Source organism: Myiozetetes cayanensis, unplaced genomic scaffold (genome assembly GCF_022539395.1).
Source record: "Myiozetetes cayanensis isolate MyiCay16 unplaced genomic scaffold, myiCay2020 scf16, whole genome shotgun sequence".
In the NCBI taxonomy this organism is placed as follows: Eukaryota; Metazoa; Chordata; class Aves; order Passeriformes; family Tyrannidae; genus Myiozetetes; species Myiozetetes cayanensis.
This window is the reverse complement of record NW_026087270.1, coordinates 18799372-18826075: the sequence shown is the minus strand read 5'-3', so window position 1 is coordinate 18826075 and position 26704 is coordinate 18799372. Positions and strand designations below refer to the sequence as shown.

Genomic DNA, 26704 nt, shown 5'->3' with positions numbered 1-26704 from the left:
GTAGACTTGTTCTCCTTTTTTAAGCGGGTAGACCTGTTCTCCTTTTTTTAAGCGAGTAGACCTGTTTTTTTTTAATGCGGGTAGACCTGTTCGCTTTTGTGTGGGCAGACCTGGTGTCTTTATCGAAAGGGAAGACCTGTTCTCTTTTAGGTGGATAAACCTGTTTTTTTGACGGGTAGCCCTGGTGTCTGAGTCGAAAGGGTAGACCTGGTCTCTTTTCAGCAGGTAGACGTCATGTCTGTGTGAAAAGGGTGGACTTGCTGTGTTTCAAAAGGGGTTGACCTGCCCTCTAGTTTTAGCAGCAATACCTGTTCTACCTCTTCAAGAGTTACACCTGCTCACATGCCCAATTCTACTTCAGCCTCAGAATGCCATCTATGGAAATCTTTCAATCCTTTCAGGATTAAGAAATATTCCTCATGATATCAACCCAAGACAAAGAAGTGGTTTCCCCTTAGCAAGAAAATAAAGAACATGTGCAAAACCTTGAAATCCCAGGTGACTGCATTCTTTATTCTTACTGGAACTCTCTTCTACCTTTTCCTCTCAGAGAGTCCAAGTGAGATGGACAAGATGAGTCCGGGATCACAGGCCTCTGAAACCGAAGAGAAAATCATCTGGCCTTGGAGTAGACTGGTGTAGCTGTGAATGCTTCCAAAGCAGTAACAAAAGAGAATTGTTCTCTGCCACTCCCATTGCTTCCCATTTCAAACCCCAAAGCCACAGAAAACCCTTGCCCAGCCTCTGGACAGCTCTGCAGCACATTTCACCTTTGGTTTTCTTTCTGTGCAAATCTAAGCCATTTGCTTATTGGGCGTTATTGTGGAACCCTTGGCCTCCCCCTCCCCCCTCCCCCCCTCAATTTTGGGGGTCCCTACTTACTTGTGGGGAATTCCCTGACATTTTAGGGTCCGTTCCTGGTATTTCTGGGTGTCCCCTCCATGTTTTGGGGTCCCTTCTCCCACTTTTGGCAGTCCCTACCCACTTTTGGGGGTTTCCCCTCCTACTTCTGAGGGTCCTCATCCAACTTTGTTGGACCCCACCTATTCTGGAGTCCGTCCCTGATATTTTGGGGCTTCCCCTCCAATTTTTTGGGTCCTTGGGGATCTTCCCCCTGCTTTGGGGGGCCCCACTCCAATTTTTGGGGTCCTCCCATTTTAAGGGGCACCAAAAAGGGGTTTTTCTCTTCTATTTCAATTTTAATTTCCTTTCTTTTTCAGTTTTCTTGGGTTTTTTATTTTTTTCATTTTATTTTCTATTTTATTTTTTCTTTTCATCAGAAATCTTGAGGGGGTACTAGTTTGTGTGTATTTAAGTCTACAGGTGCAGAGTTTGACCTGACTGTTATTGGTGGTAGCAACTCTGGAGTCTTTCCTCAGGCCACCCAGCTGCTTTACAGTCTAAGCTGGCACCTCACTGTGCAGGACTTGTGCCATTGAGGTGAGCACCAGCACATCCCACCAACCTTCCCGCTCTCACCATGGATCCAGTCGTACCCTCATGGGACCATGGCACAACAGAGAGGCTGCTCCTATGTAATTCACCATTGCACACAAACCAGAGAATAGGTTCAAAGTGTATGCAACATTTTATTGAAAAAATACGAATGTTCTGTACATAAAGTACAACTTAATGGGCTTAATAAAATCTCCAGAGACTTATCGGTTAATACAGGTCTTCTTTTCTTCTTTTCCCTCTAAGGGCATAAAGCACACAATGAAGCAGCAGGTCCCTTGTACTTGTGCAAGTGCCATCGCATCGCTGTGCATGCAGCATAGCACCTGGCTCCACACACAGGGCTCTAATATGCTCAGTGTACTTTGATAGATGGTCTGCAAGAAATTTAAAGCATGAAAGAACTGCCCACGACTGGTCCTTCAATTCACTGATGATTCAGAATTTATTGTGAGATCTCTGTTCTCCTAAACAGTCTGCATCTGCATATCCAATATTTCTGACAAATAAATACAAAAATAAATAGGGATCTGGCCTCACAGAACCTGAAGTCTCGGAAGCAACACAACCTACAGTAAGCTACATACATAATTTCCACTATATCAACATAATTTATTTAAATCTCTATCAATAAGTGTATTAAAAGTATAAATTCTTATCCAATACTGAGAGTTTAATTCTGGATATAAACCCAGAAAAAGAAAGCTTTTTCAGTCCTCTCTTACAATTTAGTGTGCTCTTAGAAAATGCTTTATAGTTGAACTTCAGCAGAAACTTGCTGCTATATAATGTACTTCTATTCCCCAATACTAATAGAAAAAGCTTTTTAAATCTTTTTACAGTAACTGGCTTTCATGTCCTAACTTTACATACAGTTACTAAAAATACTGCACACAGCAGTGCTGACTAAAAATAGGTTTAGTGTTAAAAGTACATGCACAAATGCTGGAGTACCAAAGCAGAAACTGAATAATGTGGCAGCTTCACAATTAATTTATGTTGCTAATTGGATGGTGTAACAAATACCACAATCCCAAGATATGTATGTTGCAAATGGAAAGACAATGAGTAGGATTGGATTAGGAGAAGGGCAAAAACCTTTCTTCTTCTCCATTTAAAACTGGAATGTCACCAAGAAGGTAAACGTTGACCAGTGTTAGAAGCTTCTAAATCAGGAGTAAATGGTGATGACTTCTCGGCCGCCGCCTCTAACAAGTAATACCCTCTCCAGACCCTCAGTCAAGACTTCTAGAAACTCCATGTCTGTTTCAGAAAAGTCAAGGACAAAAGAAATCAAAACCAAAATACAGTGATTAGCCTCTGTATTGGGTTTATGTGGTAACACTTATGTGAGATGAGACCAGGGCTGTCCCCCTGTCAGACAGTTTCATCCAGCTCCAAAACAAACTTACCACTGCCTAAAGCTGAGCCTGTCAGAGATGCTGGTGGCACCAGGTCACAGAGTCACACTCCCTCCCATGAACACTGAGCAGTTTTCAGTCGCAGTGGCTCAACTTCCCTAGGCGGGGGTGGAGAAATATGCATCCTCACCCATTACCTTGAGTTTAAAATCTCTCCTGAGCTGCAGTAGCTGCGATGCAAACCCCTTTATTCTAAGAGGCATGTTTTTATCCTTTCTTGTGAAACAGTTGTTACAACTACTGCTACTAGATTTATCTAGATTCACGGGAAAGTAACCAATTGGTCTGTGACTAGTGACATCTTTTTTTTGGCACACGCTAAATTAATGGTACAAATCAAGGCTGAAGAGCAGTTGTGGACAGGAGATTGTGGTACTAACAATCTCTCTCCTGTTAACATACCTCAGCTCTGATCTTGCTTAAGGGAATGGTGCAAGAACCTTTAAGAACCAAAATACTGTGACTGAATTTTTATCATACCAGAGCCTTGTACTTGGACCTAAGCCCCAAACTCTGATGTGTGAGTGTGCCTGAGATACTCCCTTCTCTTTCAGGACTTCCTTTTGGCTCAAGTTCAGACACTGCTCTGCCCAGAGCACTGGTTGCTGTGAATGCCTTCTTAAATATCTGCTATATCCACTATAGAGAATTAAATTAAACTAACAAATAAAATCAAGTAAGAATTTAGACAAGACTAAATTTCAACCTTCAAACAAGACTTCCATCAAACCAGTGGCAACTTCATCACATATCACACCTCGACAGTACTGGTGGCAAAATGAATTCAAGAACACAGATTAAAGAAAGACCTTCTGTGTGGCCCAGGTCTCGCCCGAAAGGATACAGTTTTCATCCCCATCAGTATTCTTTGGAGGACCAGGCATGTTGAGGAGCACAAGTCTGGCATCATGGGATCTATTTACAATAACTTCATTTAGCTTCACTGCTGTGTGCATCCTTCGGACATTAGACTGGTTCCTGTAGAAAAAGCACATTCAGACTTATTGTTAAAAACATGCCTCTGAAAACTGAAATATTAAAAAGGCCCTTAAAAGCACACCTTAAATCTTCTAAATACGCTGAAGAATGTCAACTCAACACACAGTGTTTTTTCACAATTCAGATACAAAAGAGATTTCAGAGTTCTTCAAGTACAGCTAGTCTGTTGGTAGGATCTCCGGAGTCAAGCCATCAGTTTACAAAGCTACTTTGTTCTTCAAAAAGTGCATTTTATCAAGATGATTTAGTCTTGCATAAGAAGTTAAAACGCAACTGTACAAGGGCATGTGCTTGTTGACCATGGACACCTGTGACTGTAGAGCCTTCCCTTAGGGTAGCCCTGTCCAGAACCCCTTGCACCCATGGAAGCACAGGTCACGCACCTCTCCATTCTCCGTACCAGAAAACTCCTTCTCAAAAACATCAGGACCAAGTAGAAGATTGGCACCATTGCACTCCACACTTCCCTCTTTTTGTTGAACAGCAGTTGGCAGCTCCAGAGAAAGCCTGGTTTACTACAGACTGTAATCACATGGTAGGGAAATACAGGATTGCAGCCTACAAAGGGCTAGATGTATGTCCGCTATAGGGCTTTTATGGAGAGTAATAAGGATGTGACACTCTCCTTCAGCTGGACACTAATCCACCTCTCTGCCTGGCTATTTACAAAAACACTTCTACTCAGGTATCCTTAAAATCTCAATCATGCTTTCAAAGTTGAGTAGACACTTGTTTCAAATGTTATGGGAGAAACTGGAAGAGATGTATGATCTCATATGCCTCCGCTCCTTAAGAATCCAGGCTAAGAGAGGTAATAGCATTATTTATTCAGAATACATTAACACAAAATAACATCAGTTCATGCAGGAACTGAACTTGAAAGCATCCTTTGGGGATTTAGAGTCAGGGAACGTTTCCTTCTTACAGGAAATCAAACACTATTTTGGTAACATAAAAGGAAATACAATACAGAAATAAACTTATCAAAGGGAGAATTTATTTACAGCTTTGAGGATTTTCCACTTGGGTTTCTTCCTTCATTTTAATATATTAAATACAAGTATTAGTAGAAACAAATCAAATATGAATTCTTTGGTTTCGTTAATTCAGTTTTGCATATTATGAGTGAAAGTCTTTAGAAACTTCACTGCTCTTCTCAATATTCAGACTTGCAAATAAATAATTTATATAGTTAGAAAACAGAAGATGCAGTGGGAAGAATCATGTTTATTATACTAACAGCAGAATTTACCCACTGTGAACTATCTCGCTGTTACTTCATGTTCTTATTTAATTTGGAGCAAGGACACCCTCTGTCTTCACCACATCAGCTTCAGAAAGCCCAAGTATGTTTACAGGACGTGAGGAAGAAACCAGCAGCAGGAACACATCTGTCATTAACTGTGTATAGCTTTGGAAAGGGAATTGAAAACTGAAGATTTGGTTTTCTCTAAAGTGATATTTAAAAGTGGCATCTCCCCAGTGATTCAAAGGTGTAGGCTATAAGAAAGGGCTTGCTTAGTGTCCAGAAACTACCAGAAAAAACATCCTAGCAGTACTGTGGAATGAGTTTCTCTAAATGAGTAATGTTTCCCCCTGCCTGTGTCATACTCTGCTTAAGAAAACAGGTTCAGACCTGTAATTGTTTTCTATCCTTAGTTCTTGTCAGGGCAACTCGTGTAGTTTGTTACAACCTACTTATAATAATTCTTAGCTTAAGTAGCTAATTCTGTTCCCTTTAAAACATTGTTAAGACTGCTCAACTCTAATGCCTTTTCTTTTCTTCCATCGTTACATACAATTTTCCTGCTTTTAGCTGAGAAAACGAAGTCTTCCCTCTCAATCATCTTAATGTACTTCCAAGTTAAATAACAAACTTACAAGTTTTCCCACTCTCTGAAAGCATGGAAGAGGAAAAAGTACAGGTAGTTAACACCAAATTCAGCAGAATTGCTACAGTATGATTCAGCCTAAAACAGAATTGAATCATGATTTATTAGGAAGAAAAATCTGGAACTCTGCCAAATATGCAAAACTGACTGACTGAACTCCTCATGTAATATGTAGGACATCAAAGTCGTCACAGGAGATTCAGACATCTTTATACAAAACCAAAATAAACCTTTACTTCTAGCTCCTCATGGGGCACACACGTGGTAATCACAGCTGTTGGTACGTCAGCGCTCCTTCAGCATCAAGTCTGTCTCAGAGGGTTTTATCACACACATATTCTATTGCAAGTTATTAATCACCATTTCCACAGCTTCTTCCTTTCTGCCTTAAACATCCACAATACCCATTAGATAGCGAAGTTATCAGACTTTTCGTTTAATTCTGATTAGATCGGTGAAATTATCAGTCTGATGTGTTTTATGGAGGTATTTGGGAGACAAGGAAAGTTGTTATAGGATTTTTAACAGCTCCAATTTGAAATTTGACTATACCAAGTAAAACACTGAGGGATGTGTGCCACATTTAATTGGTTAGAGATTTCTCGGGAGGCTAACTGCTGTCTTTTGAGTAGTCAGGTCTTAATGTTGTGCAAGTCTAAACCAAGGATTATGAAACAAAAGATAATAAAAGCAGAGCACATGTAGAGTTTCAGGAGGTGCAAGGTGTTCACTTAGACAAGACTCACGGCTTAATGCTGATGAGATCTCTAAAGCTTCCCACAGCACTGCCTCGGTTCCGCTTCTCAGCATCACATTTCTCTTTTGTCCAGGTCATCTGGATATTCTCAGGAACTGGGTCCCCCTCATCTTCTTCATCTGAGTAGAGGCTCTCCAGACGTGCTATGGAATGCCTGTCTTTTACCAGCTGAGCCTAGATGGCACATGAACAACAAGCTGAACTCAGAGACTTTATTTTATGCTCTCTCTGGTTCTCTTCAAGCAATGAAAGGCTTTTTGTTCCATTGTATCTTTTATTCTGTCCAATCAATTTAGCCTTAAAGACAGCTCTGATAGCAGGCATCTGATCTAGCCAATAACCTTACATACTAAATTGACTTGAAACAGTTTTGATGGGCATAAGCTGTGCAGAATTTGGACTGACAGAGGACTGTATCTATACAAGAAAAAGAAGTCAGTCTCACTCACATTATGACACGGTCAGAAACAACAGACAAGCCTGACTCAAAACTGACAACTAAAATAACCTGGACAAACACATGCAGAAAAGTTAGATCATCTGCACGTTTCATAGTTGTATGTCCTGTAAGTCCAAACTGGAATGACACCTTCAGTAGGAAAACAGAATATGCTACAAATTGAGACAAATACCAGATATCCCATAGAAAGAAAAAGCAAGAACTATATGCAATTTGGGAAAATAAAAAAGCTACACTAAAAGTATTTCCTTGCATCTTCAGAAAAATAAATTTAAGCAGGAGCTATATAACACACTACCAGGAAAGAACCTTTGTGTCATTCCCCTCAGCAGCCCAGAGCCAAGAACCACAAATGACATACCTCCCTTTCCCTCTCAGTTTTTGTCAGCCTCATTTGCCTCAGCATCTGAGATCTCTGCTCCATCATAAGAGTTCTCTCGTAAGTATATGCTGAGATATCACTATTATGCTGCAGAAATAAGGACAAATATTATGCTTGTAATCAAGTGATAACCAAGTATCATCACTTGCATAATAAAGTGAAAAATGGGCTCAATTCCCTTACCATTTCTACCACTTCTACCTCTGCCTCTATTCGGAGTTGATAGAGGAAAGTAGCCAAATCCTTCTTCATCTGGATGCTGTTATCATCCATCTGAGCTACAGTAAAAATTCTCATTTTGCATTTTCTCCAAACCTGGTGAGAGAAAATAAACTCAGGATTTGAACCAGCAATATTCTGTTCTACAAAACAAACTTCGTAATATATCCACTTGCATTTATCAATACAAGGTCTACTACTGGACTTTGTTTCTTTAAACTAATGCACGTGGAAGTTAAGTAGGTTCTGACTAGCTGCTTACTTTGTGCTGTTTGAGAAGAAAAGGAAGCAACATCAACATGCCTCCATCATGCACAATCCACCACACATCAATGTTGCCTTCATTGTAACGTTCATGGTTGCTGGGGTAGAAAGACACATTTTTGGGAACCAGCAGAGCCAAGTGGGCCGCAGTTGTGCAACGAACAGTACCTGGCCAAAAGGGGAAGAACACAGTTACTTCCAAGTCTGCAAGAGTGATCTATCAACAAAACAAACAAACAAAAAAGTTACTCACTGAGCAAATGTCAGCAAACCATAAAACTAATCACTTAAATAAAGTTTATACAGTAAGGCTTGCATAGACAGGGTGGTCCAAATGACAAAGCCAGGATAAAGCAAACTCACCGGAATACAAGCCCTATTTCACATTTGAAATAAAAGCAGCAATCTCCAAAGCTAAGTATGAGGAGAAATCACCTCCACAGGAGAATGAGAGGGATAGAGGCAAGGAGAGTGTTATTCAGTAGTGAAGGATAAGTTAAGAGATAGATAATCTCTGTGACAAGACAGAGATTACCTAAGAAACAAATTATATTTTGCCATAAAACCAGCATCTCTTAAGTCCATAATTTTTTAACCATGAATTTTAGCTGCCAGATTAATCTTTGAGCATCTTTCATAGGCATTTTACCTACAGGAACTGATATTTCAAACAGAGCAGTTTTGTGAGAAATTATCTACTTCACCATCAATACTAGAAAAAAGGAGACTAAAACGCAGAACCAATTTCACAAGGATACTGTTGAAATCCCCTTTGTTTACCACGTGTGTAATAAACATCTCTGTTCACAACGTCTGATCACACAGAGCCTTTAAAGCTCACCTATAAATGTCTTCCAAGACCTTGGATCTTCACTTTGTCTCCAGCCATAGGGCCATCCCAACACCACAGTGTTATGCTTCATGCCACCTAGTCCACAGGACTGGATCAAGTGAGCAATTCCTTCCCGAACTTTATTGGCTACAACTACTTGACAAAATCCCTTAACCTTCTCAATTTCCATCATATTCTTAATAGTCTGCAAGAGAGACAAGGATAAACTGCAGAACCGAAAGGAATTCCTAGTATTTCCCAACCATGTGATTGCTATGTAAATTCCTGGTCCACGTGCCCATAGGTAAAACACATTTCAATGCAAAGTTCTGCTCATCTGCTTTCCTTAATAAAACAAAAGAGAAAATACCCACTAATCGTGTGTAATACTTGTTTAAAATAGAGTTTTCTTCCAAACATAATAATTTCTAATATATTAAGACTAGGGTCTCTTTTTTTGTGCCATCATCTCCTATTCATAACAGTAGTTAGCGATATCTGGGTTACTATCTCACTCTCCATTTTCTAATCCTGTAACACTCACCTTTTTTAACCCAAGGCCAACTGACTTCATTTGGATTTCCAGTTTCTGATTATCAAATAACATGTTGTGTTTATATTATATTTACAAATATAAGCACCAAATCCCACACACCTATCAAGTGTACCCTTCATTTGTTTAAAAACTAAACTTGGTCAACACATGGCCCATGAATCAGTTTTTCTTTTGTAACAATTTTCCTATAAATGTCAACAATTTTCCAATAAAATGCCTCTGGGGAAGAAAATAGATCTGATGATGCTATACAGATGTAAACAGGGCTATGATATCATGTTTATAGAATGAGGAAGATTAAGTAATTTATTAACAAATTTTCAGGACCATCCTTCAATGCTTTTTGGAATAAATTTATCAACACATTGAAAAATGTAGAGCACATTTGCTAAGTTTGACAGTCAGTAAAATGCTACTTGGGATGTTCAGAAAGCTAAATAGTCCTCCTCCCTCCATTAAGCAGCATGCAGAACTTCCATAGTAATTATTTCTTATAAATTAAGACAGTTATATGCAGTAAGGCTGTTTACACAACATGTGAGCATTGATCTTGCATTCCCTGAGCCACGATTGGCAGCTGAACGATGTTTGTAAGCCCTTTACTAAACAGCTGTAGTACTGCTCAAGTAGCCCTACGTTTCAACACGCTTTTTTCCATGTATGATTAAGAAACAAAATTTTGCATTACCTGCCCACTCACCCCTTTCTACTTCAGGAATTTGTTTAAGACACTGACCTGTTCAGCAGCCTGGGCTTCTCCATAGGTTTCCAAGAAATTCCCTTGGATCACTGATCCTATGATAGTCAAACCTTTACCAGCTTTCAACTGGGATGCAAATGTTAACAATCTAGGGTATTTTACATGCAAATCTTCGTCAAGTTTCAGAAGCACCAGCAACTGAGGTCTGGAGAAAATAAAAAAGGCAATGTCTTTTTTAACTAAAGCTTTAACAAAAACACTTGTAATAAACTGCTTCTCATCACTTACATTTTGCTTGAATGTTAACTCTGAAACAATACATTCTTTCTGTATCTCACACATTAGAAGAGTTTTACTTAATATTTTATTTCTCCTGATTAAAAGCAGAGGTGAAATATTGTGGTTGCTACATTGTGTTGACAGTCATAAAACCCATTGATACACCTAGGTTAAGAAGCCTGCATTAGCATTTTATTTACAGGCTTGTCTTTCAAGGTTCTTTTAAGTACTGTTAGAGTACACAATATGTGTTCATACTTCAAGGTTGTTCTCCCAGATCTATCTGGATACTTTTGCCAAGAAAATATCTGTAATCTGTATTCAGAAATCTGGCACATGGAAAACATGAATATTTTCATCTAAACACAGATCCCACCTGTCTTCTGTCCCTTAAGGTGTTGCTACATAGCTACATAGCTACATACTGTCTTAAGTTATGGTTGAGTAAGTGTAAGAATATTTATAAAACTCTGTCTTGGGTAGATTCCTAGTCCTCTCATTCAGAACCCACAAGTTGCACAACGCCCAAGAGGAGGGTTCTTGCCCACTTAATCTGTTTTCAACACATAAAGTTAGAGGGAATAATGTTGGTCACTGTTTCAGATTCTTGACCTCAGGACCTCTGTACTCACAGACTCCACAGTTTCCCCAGGTTCCACTTCTGAATTCACCAATTTTGAGTCCAACTAAAGATCCAAAGGGCATGAAAGGTCTGCCTATACAGGGCCCATAGAGCAGGGCTTGCCAGTGACGAGGCAGCTTACTGCAGAGTCAACACTTCTTTTTTTAGCATTCTGGGTATTTAAATTCATAAAGCTTCTTGTTTAGAGTCCAGTTCAATTCATTAAGTGTAAGTAGTTAACCATGACAGTGCATTTTATCAGTCTGAGATGAGTACCTCCAGTTCTTTGTGTGTGGAGGTCCCTCCTCCAGTCTGAGTAAGGCATATCTTGCTGCGCTGAGTGAAAGGCCCCGTATACCATCACCCCACTCCTTCTCTGCACTGTGAAGAACACGCAGTTTAGCCAACATGTGGTTCCATGAGCATTTAACTGTACACCTACAGTCAGGCTATAGACACATCATTACCTTAAAATGAGTTTAATAACGTGATACATAGCACACATCACATGTATATTTATCATTTGTATATGAATGTCTGATATCACATGAGAAAAAGGCAAATGTTTCAGTCAAATATATATGACAACACCACCATTCTGGACTTAATTTGTAATCAACACTCCTTGATTGGAGAAAGTTTCCCAAGCACATACAAACATCTGGCATTTCAATACCTGCTTTAGTCATTAAGTAAAATTAATTTATACAGCCATACTACAGCCTGACTCCATTCAACATTATCAGTCTTGGGCAACCCAATCTGTAGATTCAGTTTTGCAAGGACTGTTCTTGACAGACCTTTGCACCAGATAAATTGGAATTAGATATTGCCATCAGCTGTTCTGGGCCTGAAGGAATCATGTGCCATAGATATCAGGAAAATAAACCCCAATCAGTTTTCTGCTTCCCATGACTCAAGTTTCACCAAACACCTTTAGAGGTTTAACAACAAAGCACTTTAGGGGCTTTTGTTTAGCACTGACACAGCAAAACAATTAAAAAACATGAACTAATAAAGAATGCCTTCAAGTTATCTCTGTGCAGTTCCTTCTCCAAAAGTGAACACTTGAGATAATTCATTAAAAACTAGATCCAATTTCCCTTCCTAACCATTTTTATCATGTTAATACTTACCCTTGGTATTCAATGTACTTGTAAATCATGCCTGCAATAAGCATTGCTACCAAAGCATAATACCAAGATGAAATGAACATCAATGCCAGGCAAATACTCATGCCTAAAAATGAGAGGGCCCTAAAGGAAAAAGCAAAGGTATTACTAATTAGTGGGGCAGAAAAAGCTTTAAAACAAATTACACTCTCGTTTTTTTTTCTTTAAACTGTCTATTCTAAACTCACAGTGAAAGTAAAGATTCCAAGGGATCTCCCCAGTCCCCATTAGTTTTAGTATCCTGTTGTTGAAATTAAACTCTCATGCCATTACATCTGGGTTTGGTCCACTGAGAATATCACATCAATGTACTGCCAACTGCCCTCACGGAGAAGGTTCTTCTCAAGCCCTCACTGCAGATTACAGGCTTGGCCCTTTCCTTACCAGTGATAGTATTTGAAGCGAGGCCGCCAGTTTGGAGTTCGCAGAAGTGTCTGTACTGCACATGCCAGATTAACAAAGAGGTAACACATCAAGAAAAACCTGTGAAAGCAAAAAAAGTGCAAAACCTTTCAGAACACACATTTATAGATTCTGTTGCATACAATCACAAGTAATTTATAGTCAAAATCCAGCTGCTCTGTCACATGTGCCTGTGATTTTTATTAGCCTGGACTATTAGCATAAAGTAATTAGAACAATTTTTTAATTAGATCAAGTTAGATCTGTTCACTTCATCAGTGTTTTCTTTGCTCTGTGACAAAACTGTTTTCCCAAACCAAATAAAATACACTAAAAACTTGACTATTCGCGGAATACTCCACAGCAGAAACAAATGTACACGAAAAGCCTGAAGTCAGAGGATTCATACAAATAATGACAGTGAAACTCAGACTCCAGTAATTTGCTTTATGGTTAAAACTATGGTTCTGAAAGACAATCAAACTAGCAAAATTCAGAAGAGTATTCTTAATCCCACCCCTCCCTTAACAGCAACCAGCCTGTTTCTTACATTGAGAGAATTGGAGCCACCATGTCAAGTGAAGCAATAAGGATTCCCAGCTCAGCAATCAATGCTGTTAACAGAAGAGCCCATGTCGGTTCACCATTAGCTTTTCCATGACCAAAGATCTGAAGAAACAGAAACATTAAGCATATCTGCCAAGTATTTAAGGCTGTAATGGAAAAAAAGCAGATTACGTTTTTAAAAACAGTAGTTATTTTCCTACATAATTCCTTCTCTAGAACCAGGAGTCAAGTTATTCTAATGTCCTTTTATGCTTCATTGAATTAGCTGTTCAACTTCCTGATAAATTACCATATAACATCTAATCAAACTCCATAACAGTATTCCTCGTTTTTAACAAAGGAAAAAAAACATCAAAATAAAAAATATTGACCCTCACTTCAGTGCTGGGCAAACTACGGAAAATAAATCTAATTTCCAAGAGCATAAAGTCAAGCAGCTGGTTAAGCAGTATGTACAGAATGCATTTTTAAGATGTACGAACCCACAGGAAAGGGATGATGTTGTCTTTGGCTATGGCTTGCAGCAGCCGGGGGGCTCCAGTGAGGCTTTGCAGACCTGCCCCACACGTGGAGAAGAAGGATCCTATCACAATGACCCATGGTGAGGGCCATGACAGGGTACCCACCACCAAGTTCTTGTTCACCGCATCACCGTACCTGCAGAGAGGGACAGGGGGCATTCAGCTGAGACTCAGGTTTGGGTTTTTTGGGTCAGTTTTAAGATGTCATTTACATATTATTAAATACTATTAAATAATATTTTCTTGACCAGGAAATATTGAAAGTAGTAAACAAACTGAGTTACTTTTGATACACATACAGGAAGTGTCTGCAGCCTGATTCCAACAGTTTGAAAACTTTATTTTCATTATATATATTTTTAAATTTTTGTATTATCACAACATTATTTCTCACTTTCACCTAGAGAAACGCAGGATGGAAAATCTGAGGGAACCATGCCAGAAAACATCAAGTCAAATACAAGTTGATTCCCAAAACATTGATTACAATTTACATACAAATGTGGTTTTAAAAGGCACTCATAAGTAAAAGTCAAAAAAAAACTAAGGGCAGGGAGATTTACAGGAGGAAGGAGGTGACAAGATGGAAAAAAACACACCTACCTACTCTGCAAGAAAAGAAAAAGAAAGGAGAGCATTAAAGCAGTACAACTTACTTATCTCTCAGGACAACACCTTCTATGCAGGCTCCAAATAATAACACACAACTGAAGTCTTGAGGACAGAGTGTGCTAAGGAAGTAAGATTTCTTAAGATATGGCAGATGAAAAACCCCATAGAAAGTATTGTGGAAAGGAAAGTATGCACCTCCGTCCCACAGCATTTGCACTGCAGCATCTCCACAAGTACATCATAAAGCTGTGAGTAAATTAATGTCTCACAGTTCACAGAAAGCTTCTTATGTTAAAGTAACAAAGTTGTTCTTCAAAGTTTCAGTTTTTAAAAAAACAGTTTTAAATGTTCTGATAAAGAAGACAAAATCAAATGAGGCACTTTCATACTAAAATGTCAATTTAATCTTCTGCTAGTACAGAAGTTGATATTAAACTATCTTTCCTTTCTCTCTCCTTTCCCTGTGTCTGAAGATATTTTGAACATACAGCAACCTATTACCTTGCATGTTCTTATCTGGTCTCTGATGGCATTCACATCACCAGTAGGTCTTTGACTATGAAGTTTGTTATTAAACTGTACTGCTTCTGCATTGTGCAAGACAAAATGTATTCAGGTTTTTTGGATCTGGCAATCCATAATGTTTTTGACCCTGTGAATTAAGTTCACATGAACGGTTAAATCTTAAATTGTACCCCTGACATGCAAGTGTAAATTACGAAGTGTAATAAAAGGGGAAACATGACTCCCTCCTAAAAACCACGGTGTCAGGCTCCCACAGGGTGGCGTATGAAACCAACACATCCAGTTACTGAGTCAATTCTAAACTGCCAACAGAGTTGGGGGTTATGTCTGTGACCTGGTTTAATATTTATTATGTTCACAGGAAATGCTGACTACTTCATACAGGGCCAGTTCCCAAAATAACAACTGGGGAAGGCTATGTTCCTAAGAAGCTGAAGTAAGCAAGTTGGGATCCTGATTTACAGTTAGGCAAGGTTTGGCAAAAACCAGGAATGAAACAGCAGAATTTCCAGGAGAGTCACCATCTCAGTCAGCAGCCCTTTGGGTAGGATTTATTCAGAAAGCTCTTTTGACTTTTCTTTTTTTCTTTTTAATCTCCTATGTTGAAAGATTGTCATTTAGGACTCCAAGAGCTAGATGAAGCTGAAAGACCTCGGTTTAATCTCTTTAGCAGGAGAGCAGAGATGAAGACAATATTTCCTAAGCAAAGCCCTTGTGGTAGGTTGGATATTAGAAAGAAGTTCTTTACAGAGAGAGTGAGCAGGCATTGGAATGGTCACCATCCCTGGAGGTTTTTAAGATGAGGCTGGATGTGGCACTGAATGCCATGATCAAGTAATCACAGTGGGGTTGGATCAAGGGTTGGACTTGATGATCTCGGAGGTCTCTTCCAACCCAGTTAATTCTATGATTCTATGATTTAAGGTCAGAAGAGCTGAAGAAACCCTCGGGAACATCTAGTCTCATTTCTAACTAAAATGCTCAAGACAACCTATACTCCTTAAAGTCACTCCAAACAAAAGGCCTGAAAAGCTGTAGGTCACTGTGTAGCAAAGAACAGTAATGGCCAGTTTCGTGAGTGAAGATCCGGGGAAGGTCTTTACACCTTCCAGCCTGCGCATTTGGATTTTTTTTTTTTTTTTTTTAGGTGAGACACAGTGTGCGCGGAACCGAGCCCACCCTTTAATCCTAAGGTTCATCTGCCGGGGCCAAGCAAGCTTGGACGGTGGCAGCGAGGTCCTCAGGACGTAGATGGATTGCCTTTTTACAGGGTTGATGAGCTCCATCTGCCCGGGGAGTGTCCCTGACCGGGAATCGAACTTGGGCCTCGGTGGTGACAGCGCCGCGCCCTTAACCACTAGACCACCAGGGGCACAAAACAACAGAACCCACCACAAAAAAGCGGGACGGAAAGCAAGGTAATAATTCCAATGCTTTCAGCCCAAGGACTGTTGTTTTGTTGTTTGTTTTGTTTTGGTTTTGTCTACTGACAAGTCATACTCACACAGATAATTTGGTGACCTGAAAGCAGTTCCACAAACCAGATACAATGTACCAGCACTCTACTAATTATAAAAGGATACAGACTAGTGATGTGGTGACAATGGCAAGAATTGTTCCAACAGGAATGGATTTCTGTGCATCTTTGAGGTCCCCTGATCTGTTTGAACCAGCCATGATACCTGAAAGTACATTTTCAGGATATAAGATCATAGGGCAGGAAGAAGTTCAAAGCCCCAGGATGTCCTCTCATCCCAGCATTCTCACCAGTCACTGAAGGGAAGAAGATGCCAACCAGCACCATGAAGGAAGTAGCAATATCTGAAAGCACGTACAGGTGCAGGTTGCTTTTCTGGCCTGCTACATCAACAGATGGGTGATGTGCTTTCTCCAGGACCTCTCCTTTCTCCAAATAATTGCTCCATAAGTTGTCTTCAAGATTATTATCACACCACAGAAAACAAGAGTATGTTTCAGTTCAAACTCATTATATTATGTTCTCATTGTAATGCATCTACAACTGAGGATTACAAATGCAGTTCAGTGATCAACACAAATGAAGGCATATACAAGTTACGTGAAAGAAAATTTATACTGCATGTTTTCAAAGGAATCTGTGTAAGAAACCCACAAATGTATATCAATAGCCAAATGAAGTCTAAGCAACTTATCCTTTATTATTACTGAATGTAACATTCTTTCAACTTCATACCTATTTTAACCCAAGGAAATACTGAATATATTTACGAACCGCCATACCACACACAGTAGCTTAGAGAATGCAAAGTAGTAATACTTAGCAGCTCTCTAGACAGGAACAGATTTGTTCTTCAGTCAATGAAAGAATTACAGAATTGTATGTTTGGTATTTGAAATTTCACTAAAAAATGCTGAGTCCATTTTAGAAACCAGAATGCCGGTTTCTGTGGAAATGGGAACCTTCAGCACTCAGCACCTGCACAAAGCAGTTGTTCCCTGGAGTTCTTTTCAATAATGAACACTTTTCAATGACATTCTATTCAAGAGTGGGCAAAGCAGGAGACACACTATTTCTATACAAGTACTCTTATCATTCAGGACATAATCTTTAACCTGTCTAAACAGAGAGTTGTCACTATGCAGAGTTCTGAAAAATTTTAATAACTTACTCATGTTAGTATAATTTATAATTATAGTCAACTTTCTGCTGAAATTATAAGATGGACAAGGCAAATTTTATCAATTTTACAGCACACAAGTACTGTATCAGGACAAAAGTGCCCTCTCCTCTTTTTAAAGACTATAATATTTGGTTTTCTTTATTGAAAATAATTTCCTTCACTGTCATTACATTTCTTCAGTCCCTCTTTCTTAACCAGCAGGGAAGAGTTCAACCCATTTCAACCGCTGAGCATGCCTCCTCTTTAAGGGAAAAAAAAAATATTCTACCATACCTATTAAAATGCCACTAGCAGCTCCCGGAATTCCTGCTATCTCAGAGACATTGTTCATTAGGAAATATTCATCACAGTGTTCTTCAGTTAAGTTTGTAGTGTGGCAGAAAAGCTCCCAAAGCTTAGAGGCCATAGTTATGTTATCCTTAACTATGGTTTTGGCACAAACATCAAAGTGATCTCTTGACAAAGTCCTGTTGCCCAACATGCAAATTCTGGAAAGGAAACATGAACACCAGGGTTATTGTATGTTACCAGTAAAATAAAATCCACCCTTCCCCATAGTTCTCCTTTCATATCGTGGAAGCTTCAAGTTACTCTAGTCTCCGACATCATCAACAATGAAAACGAAAGAATAGGCCACTTTAGGTTGTGGGGGGTTTGCCATTTTTTTGTTTGTTTTGAGGTTTTTTTTGGTGTTTTGTTTTTGGGGGGGGAGGGCATTTTTTGTTAAAAAGAACTACTGAAGTGGAAGAAATTTTAAACGTACTAGAATTCAAATTATTTAAATATATTTGGAATCTCATTATCCCAGTTTCTGTATAGTAGCACTTGAATGACCCCTGACATTTTAGTTTCACAATTAGGAACATACATTTCAACCACAATAAGCAAGGGTCTTCTTGTCACAAGATACTGTCTGTAACTGCTAAAATCCTCCAGTGCCTGTTGTATTTCACCTAACCATAAACATCACTTATTCTAGCATTGAAAAAATGTTAATCCACTTCTCCAAAGACAGTTCCACAAGACGCAGTGATCCAACATCACAGCTTGCTGCTGCCAGAAGTTCATTCAGCTTCTCTTTATGGTGTCAGAAAACACCCATAGGAAAAGAAAAAGCTTTCTTCCATTTTAATACATTTAATTGTTTCATAGGTCTCACCGATCACTGAAGCCAGCAAAATGAAAGAGACAGGGCCATTTTTGCAGGCCCATGAACTGTAACTTCAGAGAAGCCTTCCCCTCCAGAATTAAAAATAAATACACTGTCTAGTGACTTTAAAAAAAAAAAATACAGCTGAAGGAAGAAAGATAGGGGAAAACATGCAAGAATAAGCCAAGAGATAACAGAGGGAGGTAGAGACACTGTTTTATTTTTATTGATGTAAACCTTCACTGTTTTAAAACACTATAATCATTGGGCCCTAAATATCCAAAGGGAGCACTTGAGTGTTGCAAGTACTTTGTTATAGTCATAACACTTTAAGAGGTGAATAATTATACAGATTCAACTCCTCTATTTCCCTTCTATTCATCTCTTGTCAGCAGTATCAGAAAATACTGTTTGCATTCCTGGTAAAACACATATATCCACATTATTGCTGCTCCAGCTCTGAGTTTAAGAAGCTGTATTACATGTTTAACTGCCATCATGCCAAGGAGCATATGGCTGTGTGCAGAGCAGGGTTCATGTGGCAGACCAGTCTGCTCCGAGACCAGAGTCTGACCATGGCCCCACCATCACATTCCTAAGAGGTGCCCTGTTTCTCACAGCTAAAAATGTTGGAAGTAATTCATTAAAAAGGTACCTTCAACAATGTATTAGGCACAAGCTGTAAGTAACCTACCATTAAACCCCAACTTCAGACCCATCAGCAAAGCTATACCCACATCCAGAAATACTACTCACGGAAATTCAGGTGGATCAAAGATGGACTTGATAGCTCCAGCATAAATGGACAGTATGGATATTACTACGCAGGCCAAGAAGAGGGAAGCAAATTTGTTTACATATTTGACACCTACAAAGACCACCACTGCCATTAAGATGAGGAATACAGTGCCATACACCCTCATGTTATTTAGCATGGCACTGGAAGCATCGTGGGCACCGGATGGATGAAAAATTGCTGCTTGTGGCACAATATATGTCTGAAATGAGAAAGCAAAAGCAAGCTGAAGGAACACTAAAAGAGAATTCTGTCAAGGATCATGTACCTATACTGGCAAGATAAATCACTTTCCATTTTGCAACATGCTCTTCACTGGAAATCTTCATCTGAACAGGAAAAGTCAAGAGATAACAGCCCACTCCACGTCAGTAGAACAACTGAGCCAACTTTATCAGTGATGAGTGTGAGTCTTGAATTAAGTCATACTTTCACATCTATGTTATCAGAAGGGCTTCCTGTCTGGACACCCACAGAGTGTGCAGCTTCCAAAGGGAAGCACTAACGGTACAGAATTGGACACCACAAAACTGGAGACCTTCTAGTCTCTTCCAGTAAATGTGTACACAAATATGGGACAAAAATACTGAGGTACTTTCTGTATGTTATGTGTCTTTAAAGCAGGACTACTCCAGTGCTACTCACCAATAAAATCTCAATGGCACCAAGGATATACATTGCTCCTGCAAATGTTGTTCCCAAATAGAAGCACAGCCCTACAGCTCCACCAAACTCTGGCCCCAGAGATCTAGATATCATGAAATAGGAGCCACCAGCTATGAAACAAGAAAAGTGAGAGTAAAACTGTAATTTACTGTTATAAGTTTTTAAATATTCACAACAAGAATACAACAATTTTATACTGTGTATCTGCTTTTCTGATATTCAATTAAGTATCTGTTTTGTTAGCACAGAGGTAAAAATCAAATAAGCCAATCTTTAGCCTTATTGATACTAAGAAGAAGTACTAGATATGAATTCAGGCTTTGTATCCTGGATTAAGCAAATTTCTCTGGAATAAAATCATGTTAACAGCCTAGAGCAACTTAGGTTTTGAGTTTTTTTTTTCTTTTCTTAGCACAAACGAGATATTTGCTAACCACACTTACCTGGAACAACACCATTTGTGGCAATAGCACTCATTGATATGGTTGTCAACATAGTCTGGGGAAAACAGGGAAAAGGAAATAATTATGTCAACAACACTTTTTAAAACATAAACTTCTTTCTTGATAAAATAAAGATTCCACTGTATAGAGAATACAGTATTTCTATTTATTCTGCCTGACATTATGTAAAAGAAAAAAAAAATAAAAACAAGGGCAGGAGGAATTTAATCATCAAGCTGTTGAGACTTCTGTTTGAGGGATGGCCACTGCTTTATCAGGTCAAACAGCAGGTGTCTGCAGACGAAGCAAGAGAACGCAGGTGTCCCTTCATCTACAGAGCTGCAATTCCAACAAGAGCTAGTCCAGCAAAGCAGGCAGTCCCCACCTGGGACAGGCATGGAAAACAGTTGTTTGCTGAAAAAACACAATTTTTAAGACTGTATCTACACTAGATAAACTTTGTCATTTTAGAAGTACTAGCAAAAAATAAACAAACAAACAAAAAAATCTCACAGCTCTGAACATCAGAGAGTGTCTAGCATAAATCTGGCTTCTCTTTCCACAGGCATCTACAATGCTGCCCCTCCAAGTTTCTCAATAGTTTTACAGAGGTTATGTCACATGCATTATTCTACCTAAATACTCACACAACAGCAGCAAAGCAATACAATCAGGAAGGACTGAAGGACTCCAGCCATTCCCACCATCCAAGTCAGCCGAAGGAAGAGAATAACCCCAAAGATATTCTGCATGCATGGTAAATACACCCCCATCAGGGTGCCCATGCTGGGTGACTGAAAAAAAAAAAAAAAAGTTTATATTCACTAACTGAAATTATTCAAAGGACAGATAACCAAAAAAGCCTAGAAGTTCAGTTTTTTAAATGGTAGAAACATGGGAAACATAAGGTAGACACACTCAGATACTGTAGTGCTAGACTTCCACAAAACTCGAAGCAAAGTCCAAAATCATGAATTTTTGAGCAAAATGCTGACCCTATCACATCTTCACATTTTAAGTAATTACCCTTTAGCACTTAACACCAATTACTAACAACAAAAAAGGTATTTATTTGTTTTATTGTAGATCCACAGATATTCAAGTATGAAACCTGTCGAAGGGTGCAGACCCCCAGTCAGACTGATCCTACCCCACTCCCCAGTTTATAAATTAGTTCCATGGAAAACACTCTTTATCGATGCTACAACTAGAAAAGATTCGGAAGCAATGTGGAGACATGCATAATATCTTTTTTTCCATTTTATATATTCCATGTAAAACTAATGGTTCTGCCCTTTCCTATGTTTAATGTCAGCATCAGACCCTGAATCACTTTTGACAGCAACTGAGAAAATACAGGTTAGTTACGTGACTTCACAGGAAGTGTATGGGTGGCATTCAACATAGCATCCTGCAGAATTCTCCTTTGCCCAAATAGTTATTGTCAGAGGATAGTCAGATCCAAAATTATGACATCGAAGGGCTTCATTTCAAGGAATAAAAAGTGTTTGCTGCATTGGCACACTGGTACCAGCAGCATTTCAGAGTCCCAAATCTCTGTGGCTTCCTGCCAAGGTATCTCATTACTTCTGCCTTCTGAGGTTTTCATTTGCATTTAAAATTACACTGAATTCTAAAACATAGGGGGAATGGAGTGTAACTTCTCAAAGGCTCATCCCTTTTTATACTTCCTTCTATAAACCTGAATTACAAAATATATTATAGATAGACAACACTTAAAGAAACCCTTGATCAATCATTTAAATGATAAGGATATTAAAGGGAGGTGACAGCACTTGTTCAAATTTGACTCCACACAGCATTACCTCAATGCAAAAATAAACAGGTCACATGTACCTTTTTAAACAAATAAGTACTATAGCTTTGGATTAATGACTAAAGACAAGCACATTACTCTTAAAATGATAAAATGGCTGTCAAAAACTTTACCTAAGGTAAGTCAATAGTGTATTCAGTACACAAAGCAAAATCCTAGAATGTAGGGGTTAACAGTGGGTCTGTTAGCTCCCTGGAAGAGGAGATTTGACTTGGGAAACTTTCAAATGTGGCCTTGAAGATAAGTAAGTTTTATACACAGTCTAACTGGGGAACGAGGGTGGACTGTGAGCCTGCAGATTTGGTATGTGAGAACCACAGCCTTGTCCTTGGACATCTCCAGGTGTCTCACGATTGCTGCCAAGTGTATCAGTAATGATGAGTGGCCAATGAGGAGGATGTTGCTGCTTGCTACTTGCGTGCTGCCTGCTTGCTGCTTTTTGACAATGATATAAAAGGAGTTGGGATTTTTAATAAAGGAGGCCTTTTCCTATGTTGCCCTGAGTCAGCCTTCTTGTGTGTTTTTTATTGGACCGTCGCGACATAACAGTAACACTAGAAGAATTAAGTGTTTATAAGATCACAATAAGAAGCCTAGGAATTTAGTGCTTCAACTTGTAATTACATGTTACAACTCAGAACTTTCTTGTCTGCATTAAGAATCTGCCCTGATAGATATGAAAGAAAACTGTGCCCAAGAGCATGATCTAAATCATTCTTTGTTAGAAATGCCAGGAACTGCTGACTGAATTTTTTTAAGTCAGCTTTGAATTCCTTGTGTGGCTAGAGCTAAAACAGATCAACCTCATACACACTACAACGCCGGTGAACCTCCTGAAGTAAAGCAGGCAACAGAATCATACGCTGAGGGTTTGCAATGAAGTAACCCTGTGAGACCTACCAACACGGGGCCAAAGCTATTATTCAGCTGTTCCAGTGCCATAGTACAGAAAAAAAAATTTAAAAAAAATTCCCTAAACCATTACCTGCCATTGTATAAAAATTACCAGCCTAAAGAACTAACCTGATCAGCTTTACCAGGATTATGCATAAGGACAAAAGGAATTGTTGTCCTCTGATAGTTACAGAAAGGACACTTGTGTGTAAGTGTCCTGATCAGGGCAAGGTAAGGATTTTTTACTGTTGAGTTGCTCCAGTGCTGTTGTGGAAGAGAATCTTCACAGCGTATGATCTACAGTGTACTTGTTTCCTCAAGGAAGGGGAGGTTTAGATAGACACTTTTGATTCCAACACCTTCATCTGATTCACACTGTGTCTTCAACTGCATAAACATTAACTGAGGAATTACTAAATAATATTGCCAGGCACTGGCAGATTTTGCCCAGCACAGGTGCTTCCCATTCTCACATTAATGCACACTTTGCCTCTTAAGGACACATTCCACATAATTTTATCATCTATCTGACCCTTCATTCATCAGTCCCTCCTCTCACAACATCTCTGAACGCAGCAGCCAGCATCACGTGAATTTATCGGATGTGTGGGTATGTCTGGGATAAAGGAGTTAACAGTTTGTCAAAACTGGCATCTGAGAAAAGAACTTGTTGCTCCTACACAGAAGAAGCAAGTGGACCACAGTTTCTGTGTATTCTACATGACAGTCTTCCAAACACTACAAAGCAAGTGACTTTTCAGCCTACCCTTTACACACTTCCCAACACCTGCTTCCTTTTCATAAGAATTCACTTTAGCTTAGCTCTTTCCTCTCTTCTGCCCTGTGTCCCTGCAGCTTTGCTCCACTGTTCCATCACCTTCTCCCTCTTAAGTGGCCTCTTACACCTATCAAGTCACAAGCTCATTTCAGCCACAGAGGAAGAGAAATTGTGCATTAGTTGTATAGCTGTGAGACCACTGCAGAGCAGAGCAGCCTAGGAAATGCCTAAGTGTCAGCCCATAGCCAAAACCCAAGCCACAGTATTAATAAGTGTATCTCGGGCATAAGTGTTTAGGCTAGATTTTCTTACCCTGTGGCAAAAAAATGCCTGTAAGAAAGAGCGACCCACAAACGCTACTTGAACCAACTTGTTCACAGAAATATTTAACACCAGTAACTTGCAGTGACTTGACCCTTTTTTATAGCATCTGACCATCACTAAGTGATACTAAACCAGTGCTGAAGTCTCAATGGAATACAACATGAAACAAGAAGGGTATTATTATATTCAGCCTCAACAGTGAGCAAATGAAAAAATGTAACACCTCATGCTGAATAAAGGAAATAAAACACAGAGACATTTTGAAGAACACCGTTTTAGAACAATCAAGAAGGGATAGAAAAATCTCGAAAACAGTATCTATTTCAGTGATGCAGATCATGTTTCTGTTCACTCTCATCAGCTGCAGACATATAATTTATATAAATATTGATCTGAGTCTGAAGGACACTATTTCCTTTGTGCCAGTATGATGGGTTATTAAAGCACTTGGCTGCAGGGCTCAGGGGCATTGATCAGCAATGACAGCTCTTACAGTTGCTCTGTAGCATGAGGGCAGAGAGCAGCACAGAAATGAACTGCCTTAAAAATGATACATGAACTAAAGCAGTTTATCTAATTTTTTCCATCATGAGAAGGGGATATTTCGGTAGTACTGTGATTATTAAGTGTTTTATTATAAGACTGTATTTAGAAAAGAAAAAGCAACCCCATTTCTACCTTATTACATGGAGTTGTGTCAATCATACCTGACGTGTACCTAACACAGAATGCTACTATCAAAAATATTTAGTGGGGATGCTGAAACAGGATAATATGTTCATATTAAGATGTTTTGCACTGAAATGAAATGAATTTAAAAGGATATGATTTGGTTGGGGGGGGATGTGCTAGGTCACTGAAAGGTATTCACTGAGAGACCTGTTTTACCTGCCCAGAGAATTACAGACACTTAGTAAAAGGATTGCTTTTCTCAGTTCATTTCTGAAGATCAGATCTAGAACCTGCTCATCAGCCTTGCTCTAGTTCTTGTCTACGAGATGCCAATTCCAGTGAGTGACAGGCAGGTTACTTTTTGTCACATTGGCTGGGTACATTTTTGCTGAGCACACCCAGTACAGGATTCCACATGTCATAACTGCTAATGTAATTTATCCCAGAGACAGGCATGGAGGTTAAGACTCTCTTAAGGACACTGCAGCGTTTACACAGAAAATACTGACATATTAATGCAGGATGATATTGTCACTTTTTGAGTGGTTACCAAACCCATTTATAGCAAACATCTGAGAAGCCCACAAACACACATTTTTGGGACATAGGAAAGCATAACCCAGGACAACCCAGTCATTAAGCCCACACTCTATTTTGCCCTAGAAGTAATGCTTTAACAAAGACAACAGTCCTTTTTTTTATGGCAGTAAACAGCTTGAAAATACACAAGCACTTATACAAATCATATCTAGATGTAAAAATATTAACACAACACCTTACATGGTACTCTAACAAGGACTGAAAACAAGTGGTCAGTTTCCTGTTATTTGCCCCATTTTTACCTTATGAAGTTATATGCATTTGCTTCAACCAACTCTACACTACTGTCCCATTGCCAAATTCTCCCAATTCTTTTCCAACAGGGAAGTTTATCCCTGTATTCTGGTCAGGCAGTTAATATGGAAATAAACAGAAAAAGTGATCATAACTTTCTCAAAATCACAAGGACTGTATTGTATCCTCCTCCATGCTTCTTTTGTTCAGAAAATAATCAGTCTGCTTTTGATAGTATAGGATGAAAAATATCTTAGATTATGCAGTAATACCATGTAACAGCTGATGCCTGACACCATTCCCACCCAAAGCATACTAAAACAGAGATGCAGCTGATATTCCTTATAAATCATGGCTAGGCTTCGCGAACGAAGATTTGAGAAGGGGTCTACCCACGCTTGCTACGAGCGTGCTCATGGCTAAAAAGGTCAATGCGAGATAGACAAGTCCAGTTGCAGAAGGTACAGTAGAAAGACTCCCCAGGTGACATGGACAAGACACGATTCTTTCTGCGTTGTCTTTTCTCCTTGAGAGTGATCCTGCGTGTGTTCTCAAAAGCAGCAGCAGCGTTGTAGATGGTGTGTCTCCAGGCCTCCCGATTGGAGGTCAGGGTAGACCAGTGGTGGTGATCAATATGGCCAAGGTTGAAGGATTGTTTCAGGCAGTCCTTGTATCTCCTCTTCGGGGCTTCTCTCTTGCGGTAGCCAGTGGCAAGCTCCCCATAGAGCACGATCTTAGGGAGGTGGTAGTCCTGCATCCTGGAGACGTGCCCTGCCCAGCACAGCTGTGTTCTCAGCAGCATGGCCTCCATGCTCGTGACTGCTGCCTGTTCAAGGACAGACCTGTTGGTCACATAATTCATCCAGTGGATGTTTAGGATTGTATGGAGGCAGCGCTGATGGAAGCGTTCTTAAGAGACACAAGTGGTGGTGGTAAATGACCGATGATTCAGATCCATATAAAAAGAGCAGACAGTACAACGGCTCTGTAAACGCTGATCTTTGTACTTTTCT

General features: G+C 39.4%; 1 protein-coding gene across 4 annotated transcripts in view; it reads right to left on the bottom strand.

Annotated features, from left to right (window-relative positions):
• Positions 1 to 1565: 1565 nt before the first annotated feature.
• The window catches only part of SLC12A4 (solute carrier family 12 member 4), a 48479-nt gene continuing 23340 nt past the window's right edge, over positions 1566 to 26704 (bottom strand). For 3 of the 4 annotated variants that reach the window (XM_050311130.1, XM_050311131.1, XM_050311133.1), the window contains 21 exons: positions 21000 to 21146; positions 20353 to 20407; positions 19889 to 20019; positions 19204 to 19445; positions 17571 to 17785; positions 16405 to 16569; positions 16221 to 16319; positions 14157 to 14214; positions 13462 to 13636; positions 12963 to 13081; positions 12395 to 12493; positions 11975 to 12094; positions 11115 to 11219; positions 9974 to 10142; positions 8691 to 8886; positions 7848 to 8017; positions 7550 to 7681; positions 7346 to 7453; positions 6514 to 6698; positions 3721 to 3854; positions 1566 to 2718 (listed from right to left, as the gene is read on the bottom strand). In XM_050311130.1, coding sequence (XP_050167087.1) covers positions 2627 to 2718; positions 3721 to 3854; positions 6514 to 6698; positions 7346 to 7453; positions 7550 to 7681; positions 7848 to 8017; positions 8691 to 8886; positions 9974 to 10142; positions 11115 to 11219; positions 11975 to 12094; positions 12395 to 12493; positions 12963 to 13081; positions 13462 to 13636; positions 14157 to 14214; positions 16221 to 16319; positions 16405 to 16569; positions 17571 to 17785; positions 19204 to 19445; positions 19889 to 20019; positions 20353 to 20407; positions 21000 to 21146 — 2916 coding nt within the window. In that variant the 3' untranslated portion in view covers positions 1566 to 2626. The other variant, XM_050311132.1, reaches the window with a different exon arrangement.